Source organism: Vanessa atalanta, chromosome 17, assembly GCF_905147765.1.
Source record: "Vanessa atalanta chromosome 17, ilVanAtal1.2, whole genome shotgun sequence".
NCBI lineage: Eukaryota > Metazoa > Arthropoda > Insecta > Lepidoptera > Nymphalidae > Vanessa > Vanessa atalanta.
The window spans coordinates 6,251,967-6,271,293 of NC_061887.1; the positions used below are offsets into that span (position 1 = coordinate 6,251,967).

At 30.0% G+C, this 19,327-nt stretch overlaps 1 protein-coding gene across 2 annotated transcripts; it reads left to right on the top strand.

Moving 5' to 3' along the window:
* Nucleotides 1-473: 473 nt before the first annotated feature.
* On the top strand, nt 474-3,284 carry LOC125070499. 2 transcript variants are annotated; one of them, XM_047680394.1, is made up of 2 exons: nt 474-1,186; nt 1,495-3,284. In XM_047680394.1, exon 2 carries the CDS (start codon nt 1,507-1,509, stop codon nt 2,956-2,958), a length of 1,452 nt encoding a protein of 483 aa, XP_047536350.1. In that variant the 5' UTR covers nt 474-1,186; nt 1,495-1,506; the 3' UTR covers nt 2,959-3,284. The 2 variants fall into 2 exon arrangements, with proteins under 2 accessions (XP_047536350.1, XP_047536349.1); XM_047680393.1 differs by lacking the exon at nt 474-1,186 and adding an exon at nt 1,195-1,423.
* Nucleotides 3,285-19,327: the final 16,043 nt, after the last annotated feature.

Sequence of the window (19,327 nt, forward strand, 5' to 3'; positions counted from 1 at the left end):
AAGCGATCTCCTTCCTTCAGCCAACGAAGTAGATGTTTCACCTTTTGGAGAAAATTCTAACCTTGATGGACGTGGTCGTATCAAGGTGCTCCCGGCTTATCTCGGCTAAAAATTCAGGATTTCGACCATTATGTACTAGATACATGTAAAGATTTTTTTTTTAGATATTAGGTATCATAGAATCATTTGGAATATATTGTTACCTTAAAATCTTTATGTTTATTAAGGCCTTCTTTTCTTTGATAATATAATGTAAATTATTTCTGTATGTCACGGTTTTCTTTTAACAGTATTATTTATGAATTCGTCTTCATATTAACTTAACGTGGCCTTTATGTATTTAATTAAGAATTATAAACGGAAGTACTTTTACACGATTTATGTATAAAATGTATGTGTTATGAATTACTTAATATAATTATGTTTGTCAGTAATATTTTTTTATTTTTATTTTTACCAATTATTATAACGCAAGAATAATTTATATTTGAATATCTCTTAGTTAACTTTGGTCTATATGTTATGGAGAAGTTTTAAACGAATGTTAATATTTGATGTTATGTTTGGTACATTAATTTAAAAAAAAGTTGAATATATTTTGATACACAGCTTAGAAACATTGTATATAAGGACCTAAAACTTGGGGGAGACTGACGTAGAGGCACATTACGAATTGTACGAAATTTAAATTTATAATTCTTCATTTATCTTCACGCAATCTAGTTTTTTATCCTTTTTTTAAGATTAGATAGATTTTATCACATCCTTTATTTTAATCGAGAATGCTTCGCAGTTTTTTTAACGTTAATCATTTAATATGAATTAACATTAATTAGTCAGTAGCATATAACTAAGCCCTGTTACTTATATATAGGAGCGTTATTAATTTTACACATTTCTTCCTGCTTTGTTAAACATGAAGTCAATAGTAATATTCTTAATTCTCTGCTACATATGTCATATAGAGACTGTGCCAGTTGGTAATGGCAAAGATTTTTCGCGAGGAAATGTGGAAACATTACAATCGAATGGACATAATAATCCGGAAGTCGATTTAAAAACGAATGATAAGGAATTGCTATCAACGGCAGAGAGTAATAATTATGTGTATCGACCTCTCTTCGTTTACAGAAGGATTGAGCATAGTAAACGTAGGATCACTATGTATAACTCTTTCGCTGGTTAGGTAGGTTACATGTTTTTATTTGTTCATTAGCCTTATCTATACTGAAACCCTAACGATGGTTTATAATTGGATTTTTTTTCTCACTAACGACTTTACCATTTCATATTGGCAATTAAAACTTTACTAGGAAAATATTGCCTTCTTTCAGTTTTATATTTAATGTAACGGTTAATTGTCATATCTTTTATAATGAAAGGTTCAACGGGAAATTTTGTTTTAATTTTTTTTTCATTACATGTAAGTCAATATTCATAAACTGTTTGTTGTTTGATGGCATGGTGTTGTCTATTGTAATATTTATTTTGCAGAACATTGTTGTCATGGCCGGTATATCACCATTTCATGATTATACAAATAAAGTAAATTCCAAGGTCAATGACGGATTCATAATGAATTCTCCATACAAAGTTCTCAAACACTTGGACAATTCAATTCTGAAGGCAACTAAAAATGTTACTCAAAATCCTAAAATGGAAGAAAACCTTTATCAAATTTCGAAAGATTTAGTTTCTGCAATTCTGACTAAGCTTGAAATCCAAGATAAAATAACTAGGATCACGCGAGAAGCTCTAGATGCTCCCGGTAAAACAAAAGGAATGACCGCAATAGAAACAAGACGTATTTTAGATTACATATCAAGGACGTTATCGGGCCATATACTTACAATAACTAGGGCATCAACAGAACCTGAACTACATCGTTTAGTATTTGGTTTAGCACAAATAGCTGCTGAGGTGTCAATTGTTTCAGCATTAAAGGATATAACATACGCCACAGCATTATCTAAAAAGCAATCAGTGGATTTATCGTTTCGTAGAAAGAGGTCTGTCACGTCCATAGGGGAAAAGGCTAACACAACACCGGTACCAGCCAATAGTTTACTGTCGACGGTTTACAGTGCTATATTGAATAAATCAATTAATTCAGTTGGTCCACAAAATATTTATTCCAATAAAATCACAGGTGAACAAATGAATCCCTATTCGGTTATTTCAAAACATGAACGAAAAACTGTTCAAGTTTTGTCTAGTAAGAAAAAGTCTTTTGCTTCGGTTCCCAAAGGCTTTTTAAATCAAACAGCTCTTGACATCGAAAACAATGGCACCAATATCACTGATAGTGATGCAATTATTTTAGAAAACAAACTAAACGTAACTCGATTGGTAAACAGGCAGTCTTTGGATACACAAGAACCAAATGTATCTAGCCTTGTTGATGACTGGATAGATCCAAAAGAAAATATGTATGGTCTTAACCCCGATTTAGTAGCTGAAATGGAAATAGACCAACCAATAACAGAGGATGAAACTTTTAACGAAAAAAAAGCAAAACAAAAATTGGAACGTCTTGAATTAAAAGCTAAAAAGGCTATACTTTACGCTGGGGATGTTGCTTACTTGACCGCGGCCAGCGTTGTGGCTTTGAGGCGTGCACTAACGGCCTCCATAGAAGTTCATATGTCGGTAAACTATGCTAAGAATGGCATGTCAAACCATCAAGATCTGATGATGAACTTAGCAAAAACAGCAGCACAACAAGCTGGAAAAGAAGCTAAAAGTGCAACTTCGAAGTCACTTGCTTGCGAACGTGTCATCAAATTGGCTTTAAAATATACTGCTCAGTCAAAAGGGGCTAAACTAAATCATGTTGCAAGCAGAATTGTAATGGATACATTGTCTTTGGCAACACTCGCCAAATCAATGGCTTTTGTGTCTTCTGATATCGCTATTAATTCCTTATATCAGGCTACTGATGTAAAACCACCTTCGTAATTTCGTGTGTGTTGCAATATTACATGTTTTATTAATAACATTTTGTTTTATATTCCTCGTGTTATATTATATAAGTAATATGTAATAAATCATTAGAATTTATATTTTAATTTTATATAGTTTGATAGATTTTTATTCTGCAGCAACGATACAACCTAGCGGGTACACGCGATAGAAGTGAAACGATTTTAGTTACGTAATTAATAACAATACTACAACAAGATTAAATAATACAGATAACTGCACTTAACAATAAAAATTTTGACAGATAAGTTAACTTTGAATCCGTGACCAAATTTTGAACAATATTTTCAATAAAATTACGACTCAAACCGATTTTTATTTACTCATATTTCTCGCTAATAACATATTTATATAAAGTATTAATTACTTTATTTAAATAGGGTTTACAATCACTTTTATATTCTGATTGAATGTCAACTATTATTAAATCCACGGCTTTTATAATCTTTAAAATTTTTGTTGAATAATTATTAATTTAATTTATTTAATCCTCACTTATTAATGTTTTTAAACAAATAATTTAAATTATATAGATATTTATGAATAGGCCAAATTAAAAATTTCTGTGGTTTTTTTATTATATAAACCAAAGCCTTGCGAAGCCGGTTATATAATAAATAATATTTAGATTTCTTTAACAATTTTTTTTGGATTTGTTTAATCATATAAGTATTTGTACGTTAAACAATTGTAAAGTCATACATTTACTTTATATACAAGTGTTTTTTATGATATACATAGGTAGACCGACGTGTAAATGGGCCACCTGATGATAAGTAGTCACCATCGCCCATAAGCGCTGTTAAAAATATTAACCATTCCTTACATCACAAATGCGCCACCAACCTTGGCATCTACGATGTCCCTTGTGCCTGTAGTTACACTGGCTGGCTATCCCATCACTTAGGAACACAACACTTTAGTATTGTTGTTTTCCTGCTTGGCGTTAGAATGTGTTGAGTAGGTGGTACCTACCCAGATGGGCTTGCACAAAACCAAATAATTAAATTAAATTAAATAATTAAATGTCGGAGGCTGGATCTCAACTTTGTCTTGGCATCGAATCACTCATAGCGCTAGCTGTCGAAAACTGTTTGTATTACATTATTGATTGATTTACGAAACGATAAATAGCATTACATGAACGCAGGTAATATTTTGAAACATAAGTAACGGTACAAACTGTAGACACTAGATGGCGCTGTTTTTATTTTTTAAGAGTTTTAACTTTTAAATAAGAAGTAACTATTACTTCTTCATAAGATCGTCAACAAAACTATCCGAAAGGTAAATTAATTTAACATTGAAGGACAAATGTATGTATGCCAATGCCCTTCATAATCATTGTTGCAAACTGAGTCTAACATTGCATCCAAGACAAGAATATATTATTATATTTTTTAATGGAATTTAGTTCTTATAATCGAGCATTAAGAGTGTCGACGCGTGTGATCTTGAACAGTACGTGCTTATCGATACAATGTGTATGATTGCAACATTCAGAGCGCATTAATGATAATCAGAATCAATTTTTATACTATGTTGCAACAAAGTTGGGATACTAGAGAAAAAAAATCGGACTCAAATGATACGTTATCGTTTAAAATCCATTCCGTCGATTTAGAATTTTACGTATCATATTTGATTTACCTTATTTAAGATTGCTCTTGGAACCCCTTTTTATTTATTTGTTTTAGGTATGCTCAGGGACAAATGGGAAAACAAGGCTGGATTATGCCGGCAGTGCACGTCTCGTCAAACTTTACCATTTTCAAACTTCCTAAAATATATTATTTCTGTTTTTATATCACAACGCAATTTTTATTAATAAATCATAATTACTATTTATTAAATTAAAAAATATTTTAAGTAATTATTATTTCTTATTTCCCATTTTACCTGCTTAGGGGTCGTTCCCATCAGCCGATTCGGGGCTTCTAGGCCTACCCTGCATGAAAAACGCTTCGTTGTGAAGTTTACTTGAATAAAATTTGTTTGATTTGATTTAATGGATAAACCAGTCCTGTATGCCAACTTATGGTAAACGATCACTTCAACCATAGAGTCAGGCATTCTTGAAATGCATACCATAAACAAGTTCTTGCATCGAAAATGCACCGCTAGATTGGATGAGATATTATAAGCCCTTATATCCGTAACCGTACCGACTCGCCATTTAAATCAGAACACAGTACAGTCTAAAGTAACTAGATTTTTGCTGATGTTTACAAGTAATTAAACGCCATGTAACTAATTACAGATATCTAATGTTACTAAGATTATTGAAAGATATGCAAAATTCAAACGTATCCACATAAATGTATAAAAGCAGACACTTTCATAAGTTATCAAAGAAGTGCCAATGAAATGAATTCCTGTAGTTGGCATACACTTTACAGTCGGTACAAAGTTCTAATTTAGATAAATCAAAGCAGCTGCTGTACTTTGTCTAATGTCTAGGGCATTCATCATTCCGTACTGGTACCCATTTGTATTGATGTTCTTGTGCGATGTTGTTGATAATATTAAATTCTCATGAACAGCCCAGTTCAAGGTTACTTTATAAACGGCAACCTAAGGAAATTTTAATCAATACAACATTACTATTTTATGAAAAGGGCTTAATGTTTTTTTTTGTTATATAAAGCTTCTTTAGACTACGTAACATACAAGTAATGTTACTTTGATAGTCATAACGTATTGCATCGGTGTATCGCGTACTACGTGTGATGCAAATGTACTAAACCTTGGCGAACGTTCTAGAAGGTTGTATTGGGTCATTGCCCAACGCGATAGGTAACATTATGAGAGTTTTACATAATACAGTTCCGAAAACGACATTTTGTTAATCAAAATTGATATATCCCATGTAAATAAGATTTTTTAATGATTACGTAGGTATAGGTATAGGTATATACAAAGATTTTGGTATAAACAAACGCGTGATTGGTCGTTTGTTACGTTTTTACGTTCTTACACTCAATTGATTATCATGAAATTTTCCATACACGTGTAGATAAAGGGAATAAAATTGGGTATACCTGCCCCGCCCGTTGCTCGAGTGTAATCGAGGACTAAGCCTAGTTCATTATATGCTAATGACGTTAGTAAAATATAATTTATCTCTGTTTAGATAAACGTAAAATTAAAGGTAAATTAAAATAATGAGTTAATAATTATTGATAATAACAGATATTAAGTAGATAGGTACCTAATCAAGTTTATCAAATTTAATTTTAATTGACTTCAATTTAGCACATTTTTTTAAAGATATTGGCAGAACTCAGTTTTAAAAGAATTATTTTGAATTAAGCGAGGTTTTTTATGGCATTGGTTGGCGGACAAGCATATGGGTCACCCAATGGTAAGTGGTCACCACCGCCCATAGACAAAGGCACAGTAAGAAATATTAACCATTCCTTACATCACCTTTGGGCCACCAACCTCGGGATAGTTCCCGATGTTATGTCCCTTGTGCCTGTGATTACACTGGCTCACTCACCCTTCTAACCGGAACACAACAATACATAGTACTGTTATTTGGCGGTAGAATATCTGATGATGGTACCTACCCAGACGGGCTTGCACAAAGCCCTACCACCAAGTATACCTACCACCAAGGAAGATGTCAATTTTGATTTAATTAAAAGTACTGTTATTAAAGCTTTCAAAAATGTTTCTATTTTAAAAGAGGACTGTGACTACACATATTTTTATATTATACTCTCTAATGGGTCGGTAAAACCAAAGATATCGATGTACATCAAAGCAATTTCAATTTCGAAAAATACGTAAATACTGCAGACAACGTAACAGACAGACAGGCCAAATATCATCTCCAAGGTTCCTAAGCTTAGGTGATAGGAAGGAGTTGATTGTTTCGTGCCCACAATATCTTCATTTTATTGAGGTTGAGATTGGGGCGACTTATAATTTTAATACTATCTGTTAAAAAATATTATGATGATGGAAGTAAATAGTTTTTCTGTACTAATATTTATACGCTCCGTTTTTAGGGTCGAGTAATGATGATTAGTAATTTGTAATTTTGTCATAGCCATCGTCAAATTGTTTTAATGATTATATCTTTTAATGTACATCTCTATTTTTAGCTGTATTTTCTAAAAAACGTTTTGTTTAAAGCTGCGCACATAGTGCCATATTCAAGAAATTATATAGAATGCTTTATTAAATAGTATAACTAATATAGACTTGGTATATACAAAATTATAATAAGGTCAGGGCTGGACAAAATATATACTTTGCTTTAATTAAAATATCAATTACAAAATACTATTTTGCATGTATTTTAAATACGAAATAATATAAATTATTTTCAATCCGTGTACTTGAAATAAAAAAATCTGTATTTTTATAAAAACATTTCTATTTTCGAGTAGTAGATTTAGATACGTAAGTAATGTATCAATTTCGTGGAGCAATAGAACAGTGACAATCTATATCAAGAAAACTGTCTTATTATTTCATAATTTTTGATAACTCTGTGTTAAATAGTTATAAATCAAAGCTGTCGTAGATCGTAGATTATTATCAGTGATGAAAATAACTATATCGAGTTGTTTGTATAAGATGTAGTAAAAAAGTCATTTTGAGGAAAAAACAAACCGTCGATTCGGTCTGATAGAATATTTTTTTTAGTTTATAATGTTTACATACATTATATAAATGATTGATTTATTTACCTACATTCATTGTCAAGCACTTGGGTCATAGTTTATTAGTGACTAATTAATAATATTACTTATGTTGTGTTTGTTACTCTAATTTATTGGTTTGAATTTTAATTTACAATAAATAGTTTGTTTTGTTCGTTCATTGTTTACAAAAGAACCAAACACGGATACTAAACATGTTTAACATAAACTATATTAAGGTATGGATTTGTGATTTGATTTATTAAAATATTGTCACAATGAGATGAACTTTCTTTATATAATCTATTTGCACATTTATCACTTTATAATTAAACATTTGAAGTATCTTTTTACTGTTAATTTGCCTTTAACAGGCTATTTTTTTTATATATATTTTAAATATGTATTTTTAAAACAAATTAAGATGTAATAGGTATAAGTCGAATACAATTTTTGTAACATAAGTTTACAGCTCAGTTGGAATATATTTACTAAATTTATTGCACTTTTATTTTTATGTTCTATAGACGGGGTGGGGCAAAGCAAGGTAAAATCGAGAAAACATGCGCGCGCAATCTACTGCGCAATCAATGTGTAAAGGGGATAGAAGATGTAACTCCTAGAACTTCTAGTTGCTTCTATAATCCTGGTACTTTTTGTTTTGACACCGAAGTGAACTTTTAAGTTTGTTTCTTGTTTTATTTTACTTTTCAAGTTAGGTTAAATTAAACTTTAAAAAACCTGTTTTTAATGCCAGTCTCTATTTATAGTCAGATTTATTCATAATATTTAATTAAAAACTTTGCCCTAATTGCAAATTACTCACAACGTGTACTTTAAGAGTCATTTAGAAAATAGTAGTAGAAGTTTTGACATCTCAATAACAATTGCTATTTTTAAAATTTTAAACATAATATTGTAAGAGACGGTCATGAAAACAAAAAATAAGTATTTAATAATAATAATCTTTGTAATATTTAATATATACCATCATAATATTTTGTTTTGTCAGAAAAGTGTATTGAACTACGTAACGGAAGCAAATGATAATAATCTTTAAAATATATATTTAAGGGATTATAATCGTTTCCTTAAATTTGCAATTTGACAAAGACTACACAACTCTTACGTATTTATTATCTCCTGTTATCCATTGTTTTCGAATTTCAACCAATACATATTTGGCTGGCTTTATATACACCATTTTGAACCTTATTGCTTAAGAAATATTATGTTCATAGACAAATATTGCATTTTCCTCTACATTTTAAAACAGTTTCTGTTGTCGTTATGATCTCCTGGTTCGCAATGTTATGATATTATATTTTCCTGGTTATTCGGACGAGGTGAATGAGAGACGAACGACGGAAGGCATAAAATAAATGAATGGGAGATCAATGTGAGTTTTCGTATACAATTTTTGCGACTTGAGATTAACGCGCATCTTTTTGGTCATAAAAGAAAAAAAAGGAATAGTCAGTAAAGTTTCTATTGGTGAGTTAAGCCTCTCCTTTAGAGGAGCAGGTTTTTAGTAAGCTAAAAACCTGCTCCTCTAAAGGAGAGGCTTGATAGAATAAGTTCTATCAAGGCTTTTTAACTTTACAGCGCTTCAAATTAGAATTCGGAATTTTCAATGTGAATAACCTTTTTTACAAAAGTCAGACAGAATCCAAAAATGGAAGTGACAGTGGCATGCATGGTATAACTCTGAAAATAAATCTGCGAGGCGCACGATAGTAAATAAAGGTATGATAATTATTTTATTTATTTTATTTTACCCATTATATTTCCCACTTTTTTAACGAATTAGAATAATGTGAGCAAAAAGCGTATGAATTGATAATCAAAACGAACATTAATAATTAATTCACCGGACAAAAATAATTAACAACAACTTTTTCACCACTAGTCTGCAGCCCATCCCTAGCAGTAATTCACTGTAGGTACATCTTCAGCGGATTACATTTGCATTATGAAGTGAATCATGATATATAATTACTTCAAAATAAAATAAGAACGCTATTATATACTCAAAAACTGATGACCTTAGATACATTACTTTACGGCATTTTTACTACTATTTTTTGTAAGAACAGATTTGCCAAGTGTTGCTAGTATAAAATGAAGGTTAGATAGAGCCTCTGATTAAATGATTTTAATTGCTAAAATAACCTTATTATTTCCTTTAAACTTTCGATTTGTTTAACAAAAGAATTTAATCTCTTAAATTAACCTTCAATTTTAGAGTTAAATGTGGATTTGTTCGATATTATAAATATGCCGATGAACTTCTATTTGCGTGAAATTTTATTTGACTTAACTTATTTTATTTCTATTATAATATAAACATTTGATTCTGACTGTTTGGTGCTTGCTGTTTTCCTAGTACTTACTGCGGTGCTATACGACACGTGATAAAGAACTTTCGCGAATGTTTTGTCCGTGACTTATATATTAAAGTTAGTATTGTTCTTAAAAATATTCTTTATCTATATAATATACGCAAAATGGTTCAATCAGTACTTTTTTCTCTTCTGTTATTCAACAGTTTTTTTTTAAATGTTTAGTAGCTGTTGATGAGCATTAGTGTTTTTAAAAGAAAACATTTTAAGATTACAAAAAAATTGTTCACATCCAAATTACATAACTTTATTTTTTCATTTATTATCAGAATTTCAGTATAGAGTCAATATATTTTCATTGTGCTTTATAAACTTGGCGAGTTTCGAAATACAATAATTTATCTTTCATTTAGATAGCCATTATAATTTAGAATCAAATGAAATTGATTTGATTCAGACCATTTAAATCCAATTTAATAATGCATTTCTAATTAATGTATCGGAGACGGTCTTTAATACAGTACGAAGCGCGTCGCGAAACCAAAATATCTTTGCGCCAAGATGGAGTCTAGCTGATAGAGGGACGCGAGACGAGTTGTAATAGTGTAATCTGCTTATTACCGGCACTACTTATGGCTTACGTCAGATTATCTGTGTAGCCCATCTCCAATTTAACTCTCTTAAGTGATAAAGTTAGAAAAACATCTTTTACCCATAAATCCATAACTAAGCACCGATTTCCATATTTCTAATAGTAAAAAAGGCGATCTCCTTTACAAACTTCCATCCCCAATATCAACCTGGGCTAAGAGTTTCCATACAAACTTCCACCCTAAGGTTTACCCATTTTGGTGATGAATTTTCAAGATGCGTACTATAAGTTATTAAATAAACACCGATTTCCATATTGATACCAACAGAAATTATGTTTTGTTTTATTTAACCCCCTTTGGAGATGAATTTTGAAAATTCCTTTCTTCGTACTCATCCAATCTTCATTCCAGTAGGAATGTTTGTTTTGTACGTTGTATCTCATTTAGTAATTATTAAAAATCTCGTTAGTAAAAATTGTATTAATTAGATTACAATTCGTCATTTTTAAACTTACTTTGACAATGTGGTTAAGATCATCAAGACAATGGATGTATGAAAAAATAGTAATAAAAATGAAAAATAATAGTCATTTGTGTAATTTTCGCGAAATATTCTTATTTGAGGCTGACGCCTCTGGGTACATACTTCCATTGTATCTAGGTATCATTTCACATGACACAGTCGCAACTAGCAATTAATAACTACTACGGTTATGCAACACTAATTTTTTTATATAAAAATGTCATGTGCTTGCTAACATGGGGCCGTTACAAACAAATCAAATACATATAGTGCATTCGTTCTTTAAAATTGCTAAACCACTCATAAAATAAATAATTAACTCTATATTTAAAAATAGTATTAAGCTCAATGATCGTTAAGTCGTATAATCCAAAGAAATCCTCTAGGTAAGTCTAAGGAAAACCTGCGTTTAAAAATGTAACCGGTTACATATAACAGGTCTTTAGTGGACAGGGCTCTAACTGGATTATATGGATTTATTGATTTTCTTTGTTGTTGTGAAGGTCTTTTAAATTTTTCGCAATCACAATATATTCAGTAAACAGATAGTTTATATAAATAATTGAAGTAAGACATTAAAAAAATAACACAATTTTTTTTTTACTTTTAGCGAATTTCGCCTAATAATCGTTCGAATCAGCGATTTTTTTTTACTACATTAATATAATCAAATGTATTAGGTAAACTAAAAGTTTATGGATGTTTTAATATAGAGTCTAGCATATTTAAACTAAGGAAGTGTTCGCTTGAATCCGAAAATACCACACTACCTACGTTTTTTTTTAAAATAATTTGTTGTTTACATCAACCAACTTTAAATAAGGAAGGCTCTCTTGGTTATGTGCGTAATTTTTTACGCACGAAAATTACACGACATTAACACGTAATTTTAATATATATTGTAATGTTTTGTGTGTCTATTTAAATGTTATGTATGTAATATAAATATGTTTTCTATTAAATGTTGCAATTATACACAAATCACAGCCCTTTAAATATACGGTATTTTATGAAACATTTACATGGTGGTAAGGCTTTGTGCAAGTCCGTCTGGGTAGGTACCACTACTACTACTATGAGACGTAACTTAGTTCCCAAGATTTTTGGCGATTTGGTAATGCGAGGACTGAGGAGTGATTAATATATCTTACAGTGTCAGTGTCCACCACCACTTGTCTATCATTACCAGTTATCCGACTAGCAAAATAACATAAAAAACATCGGTACATTCTTGTTATTTTTAGATAGTGAATATAAAAGCTTGAGATATCTGTTCCTTAGTAGGTACCTACGCAATATTCAACAGTTGAGCTTGAGACGAATCGATTTCTCTTATACGATCTCAGTGACTATTGGTATTGCATACGTAACATATTTATTCACACATTACCGGTCGTCCGTCGCCCGTCGCTCTCGTCGACTTACGACGCAAATTGCTTGTGGACTTTGAACGGCCTTGCGTCTGTTCGAGCGTGTTTGGAAATGCCAGCGATCGTTACACATATTTTCTTTACAATAAAAAAAAAATGCTTAATTAATATACATTCTTGATTTAAAATTGCACACTTGATCTTCTCTGTATGAGTAAAATATAATATAAATAAAATATTATATTTCATTTTAATAATTAAGTAGATAGATATTGTATCTACTTATGTATTATTTTGTTACTTATGTAACCTTTTTTGTTATATAGTATATATTTTATCAAACACGTGCAAGTTGGCGTAGTAGTTATGAATTGTAGTCATATTTCATGAGAATGAATTTTATGAAGAAAAAAATAATAACAAAGAAAAATATGATACTGCCCTGTCTGTTAGGGGTCGTCGACATTAGTACTTTATGCACTCTCTCGCTTATACCTACCTAAACATACGTCAATACACAAACAAACTCGTTTCACGTTAGACGCGAAAAAAAATACTAAGCGATTAATTATAAAGTTTTTTCCAATGATATAATGTAACAAAAAGTTTTCTTTCTTCTTAAACATAAAACCTTATTTGTGTGTGTTTTTTTTTTTAATTGATAACGGTGTAGTTATCAAGTACGGAAATTAAAAAAAATATATATATTCAAATTGAACTTTATGATCTTAAATGAACTTAACTGTTATAAAAAAAAAAAACGTACTTTAAATTTTGTATTAAGTAGTTACTATGTATCTTATTGCAGATAAGTCCATATGACCTATTACCATAAATGGTAAGCAATACAAAAACCAGAAGTTATTATCAAGTCAAAAATATTTTTTGCAAATAGTTGGAGGTTAAGTTGTCGATTAAAATTAATTAATTATTTATGATTATTGCGTTTAGTTTCTATATATTATAATAAAGTCGATTTGTGGGTGTATAAATATTATCTGTGACATTCGTCTAGGGAGCTAGACCAATACGCAGTAGGAATCATTTTATTCGTGACGTCACATTTTTATCAGAAATTAACATTCCTTAGGAATCGAAGTGATTTTCTTATAGCTCTGCTGTATATTACAAACAGATCATTATAATATGTTAATATAAACAATAGTATTACAATTTTGCCGAAATTTAAAGTACCATTTGTTCACAAATTCTTATTGAATTGAGATTTTTAAAATCATTTAAGATTTTAAGATTTAAAACCTATTATATTATCATTTCAATTCAATGTCAGATTTGTTTATTTATCTATACTTCTGTGGTTGGAATAGGCTATAAGATGCTGGAGGCTATACAATAAGGCTACTAGGATTGGTGTATATTTGACTTTTCGGAATTAACCTAATACTATTCTTATCGACTTATTGCGTGTGGTAATTGTAGGTAAACTAATGACAGCAGGTAAATGTCCTACTGTTTATTGAAGATACTACTGTTAAGGAAAAGACTTTGGCCATTATTCCACTGCAAGGTGGGTTGGTGGACAGAATACACATCTAGCAGCATTTAAACAGACACATGTAAGTTTCCTCACAATGTTTTCCTTCATCGCTGAACACGAGATGAATTGCAAACACAATTTTAGCACATGAAAACTAAATAGTGCTTGGTCCAGGTTTGAAATAGGATTTTAGATACTAGTTGTGCCCGCGAATTTATCCGCAGTTATTTCAGTTTGTAAACTGTAAGAGTTTTAGTGTTACTCAAATTCGTAAAATCCTTAGCGGATATCTACATTCTATAAGGAACCCACCTGCCAAACTTCAAGTTTTTAGATGTTGTAGTTTCTGGGATTTCTCGATTAATCAGTGAGTGGTATTTCGCTTTTTTATATATACATATACAGACAGATTGTGAATATTATTTGGTTACATACCAAATAATATTCACAATCAACGTTCAATGAAAAGTTTACTTAAATTATACATATATCCCGAGAAATGTGAGAAATTATAATTTTTTTAACGCCATTTTTAGTGTTCTCAATGAGCACATCAAGAAGATATCGTAAACATTGCACTGTGTTTTTATTATATAAACATTCGAAAAAAATATCTGTTTGCCTACCTGATATTAATAACTAAAAAAGAATCAAAAGAACTCAAAGGAGAACAAGTGTTAATTTTTTCCGGTATGTAAAATAACGTCGTCTGAATACTTTAATGAAATTAAATTATTTAAAACTGGTACTTAATAAGATTATTTGTTCCGCCATTCGTGATGCCGGTTTTATTACTTTAATATACTTGGATTGGATCGGATTTTATTGCGATTATCATTATAATAAAATAAAACATAATAAAAATAAAATCGCCGGGCGATTTCTTAAATTTAAAAGATAGTATCGTAAATATATACCAAAAATTTTAACTTACTTTTCACTATGACATAGGCCTAAACATAACTAATTACGTTGCCATGTTTTTTCTTTCATATGTCAAATCCATGATTACAAAAGGTAAATACATGTTTGTTGAGGAACTCGCTAAAATTCGTTTGTAAGTGATTCCGTTCTACTGCACATATGAACCCAAAAAAGTGTAAAGACACTTTTTTAACTTTCTAAAATATATTTTTTTTAACATTAAAGCAAATTTTATTAATAATCACGATATTTTTTTGAAATTAATATTAATAATTTCATTATAATTAATTTTATAACCTTATCCCTTAGGTTTTGCTCTGCATTGGGGTTCCCAGCTATGCAATAGATATTTAAATCAGGTAGAATTTGTTATTCTAATCTGTTATGTTTCGACATAAACCTATATATATATTTGAAAGATACTCTGCAGTAGCTGACTGACTCTTTGGTCTAGTGGCTAGACATAAAGTCGAAGATCCCAAGGTCCTGGCGCTAAAAAGTAATTGGGTTTATCGAAAAATCTCAGAAGCAGCCCGGTTTATGGAAGTTAGAAGGGTATACATTCCCGTGTCTCGGAAAGCACGTAAAACTGTTAGTCCTGCGCCTGAACTCTTTCTGGTCATTTCATTCTGATTATGAGAGGATGATGGAACAAAAAGGTGCAACAGTTTACGTAAACACTTCTGCACTAATAATATGACCTGCCTAGTTGGCTAGTCTCCCTTGACATTGAGTGCCGCCGCCGTGGCTAAAATCGATTAAAACGACATTATTACTATGCAGTATATACGTAGAATGTTTCAATACTGTGGTTCTTAAATGAGAAATTCTTAGACATTTTTTTAATAATTAAAAATAAATAAATCGACTTTTATTCATTTTATTGTATGACGATTATGATTTGTGTTAATAATATACAAAATATAACTGTAAATAATTAATTCGTGAAATCTATATTTTTGATTAGAGAAATGGTATACGAAATGAGTCCCTTGACAGTTCTTACACATAATATGTTTATTCCAAATGAGTCTTATAAATCTTGTAAAACTGACGATTGATAACTAATGCATCCTACGCATATAGTGTTAATATTTTAATTGTAATAGAAAACACAATAACTAAAAGATAAATTTAATTCTGTATAAAAAGTATATCAGAATAATAATTCGTCTCTGAACTAATTTCCATATCATGAACTAGATACAAGCTTAAGATAATAGTTGAATGTTCTAGATATTATTTTTTTTTTTTTTATCGAAATAATATAAATATAAATAATTTGCCGAAAAAAGGTTTTATTATGATGTAGACTATACATTACAAAACGTGAGTCTTAAATCTGTGTTTTATGGTTTAAGCTGTGCATTGACAGTACGTCATAACAGTATCTTTTGTTTACATTATCTTACGAGATGAAATCATTTATTTTGAAGATGTAGTACATACATAAAATCTCTTGCAAAACTTATCTACAGTTTCCGAAAGATATTTCTTGGAATGTTACGTTACTTACTGTAGAGGTATTTATTTTCTTCTAATACTATAATTATAGAGATTTAAATTTTATAGTACTTTTGTTATGCTAATTCAGTTGCCGGTAAATTATCTCAACGAATAAAAATAATATCAAAACGAAATTGGTATGGTGAGGCTAATGGATAAGTAAAAAACATTTTTAAGGAAAATTATATTTTGCCTGTATACTTATTTATGTAGTTACATTTAAATTATAATTATATATTTAATAAACTCATATTTCATAAAAGTGTAATCGATTTTAGAAAGTCATTCGTATGGCTTTAAAAAATAATACAAGACGTTTTCCCGCGTAAATTGAGCGAAAAAAAACAAAAGAGATTCGCGCATGGAATAAGAATAGGAGATTTTTGTTAATAGGATTTTTTTAACTTCAGGACTATAATATTTAAAAAATAAAACAAGTAATAAATAAATATTCTGTGTATTTTTTGTTTATGAAAATTTCATTCCGTTTTGACGTTCCGTCGATCTGACGTCCCGACTCATCCATCTAGATTATACTATAGAGTCCAATTGAACCTACGACGCTTTACGAATCTTTACCCGCACGCCCACTATTTTACCACCTCGAGGGGTGAATCAAAAAAAAAAACGTCTGAATTGGTTCAGCGGCTTAATCGTGAAGAGGTAACAGACAGAGTTACTTTCACGTTTATAATATAAGTATCAGAAAACTGCAGTACAAAATTTATTCCAGTAGAAAAGACCATAGAGCCAGTCTTATAATAGCCCCAACTCGCTAGATATAAGATCCCAAGATTAACTTTGTGTATCTAAGTAAGTAGTAAGTGTAAGGAACATATGTTATTTCTCACAGTGCTGATGTCAATGGCTGGTACACTGGTGACCGCTAACAAATAAAAAAAAAAAACTTAACTTTGTATAGGTATTTACAATAAACAATGTAATTTTATTATTTTTCTAAGCTTGTAAAATATTTTTGCCATTATATATATACATGTATTTTTTATAATACCACAAAAAGAATATTATCATTGTGTGACGTAAAAACCAAGTACACGTGGACTTTGAATCATTTGTATAAGAACATATTCAACTTTCCATGTCGGTGATGAATTTCAATTAAGGTGTGTACAGATAAGGCACGATCGCCGAGAAACGTAATTTCATTCCACACAATCAAAATATTAGAGATCAAGATAAAAAAATTATAATATGGTCCTATCTTCGCCGCATCGATAATTATAAAATAGGATCAATCTTATTAATTAATTACTTTATTTACTAATTTTATTCATATATTATAATTATAACGAATCTTATTTTTAATAAATTCTTGAATACGAAACTTTCTTTTATAAATTCAAATTAAAAAAGGGTGTCATATTAGGACATTAAATCTGACGATAAATTATTATCTTATTCGTACCCATTATGACTACCAAATAATAACAGGAGGAAAAGAACGTTTCTGTTTGTTTTTTTTTATCTGACTTTAATTATGAAAAATAAATAAAGTACATACCAACGTATTTATATAAAATTATTTAGTATAACCGCAGTAAGCGATTTGCTTTGACGGTTGCTATGCTGTTTGCTTTACGTAGGCACTTCTTATTTGAATCGTTTTGGTTTATAATTACAATTATGATAAAAAACTTTTCCTCCTTTGTCAGTTTTGTACAAATAATCGTAAATATACTGTTGCAGTAACTTTACTGTGTATTTAATAAACGAGCACGCGTTTTGTCTGGCCGTATTATCAACTCACTATTTAAAGTTCTCAAAGTCGGTGTTAATCCGTGTCTTTAATCTTTGTGAACTTATAGTTTTCATATAAAAGAGCTGTCAAGTCAAAACCAATGCACAAATATATGTCACACACTTACACACGTAGACACACACAGAGAAGAAATTAAAAATAAAACAAGGAACAGCTCTTTGAATTTCGAAACAGGAAGTTATAATAATTAAAACATATGTCTGTGCTACGTAGATCTTATTTTTTTATTGGTTTTAAAATTAACACATTTGATTATGTACGAGTTATTGTTAATGACGTATTATGTACTTAAGTTGAGCCGTGATGTACTCTATACATGTACTCTTATTTCTCGTAGCTTCTATTAAAGTGTTTTTCCATTACTTTTGTAGTATTTACCGATTTATTATGAACAGTTTTTATGATAAATTGTGAGCATTGCTTTAACACAGAAGTTTATTGCTCTTGAAATAATTTTAATTTCCATTTTATTATAATGTATTATTCAAAAGGTTTTACTAAGCGGATAACTGTCTTACAAAAAATAAATACATTTGAAAATTTAAAACTATGTACATGGGTAGGTGCAATTATTTTGAAATGCTTAAAGGTTATTGACAGTTCAATAAGTTGTAAACAGTTTAATAAATATACATACATAATAATTCAGTGAAGCTTTTCTTTCTGTTTACATTAAACAAAAGAGTTTTATATAAATGGTATAATTTAAATTATTTATCAGTTCATTATTGACGGTTAACAATGTGAAATATTCATTATTAAAATGATTAATATTTAAGAATCTTTGTACGTATTCCGATTATACGATTAGTGATGTGTTATATTGATTATTTTTTAATTAACGGTCTTTTTTATCAGACACCTTCTTCAATTTTTTTTACGGTGTATGGAAACTTTGACGTAGTTATTTGGCCTTGATTTTGATGACGGTCGTGTGTATCAAATGCTTTGTTAGTGTAGATAAAATATTTACACATCCTGTTTCGAGGTGGTAATCAAGCGAAAATTATATTTTATTATTATTATTTTCCAATTGATTTGCGATATTAAGACGTATGGAGAAATAAAAAATATTAAACGTAGTTTACATTTTATGTCGACATTTTATATAAATTTGAGTGAGGTATATGTATGCTTTACTAGTTTCCGTCCTC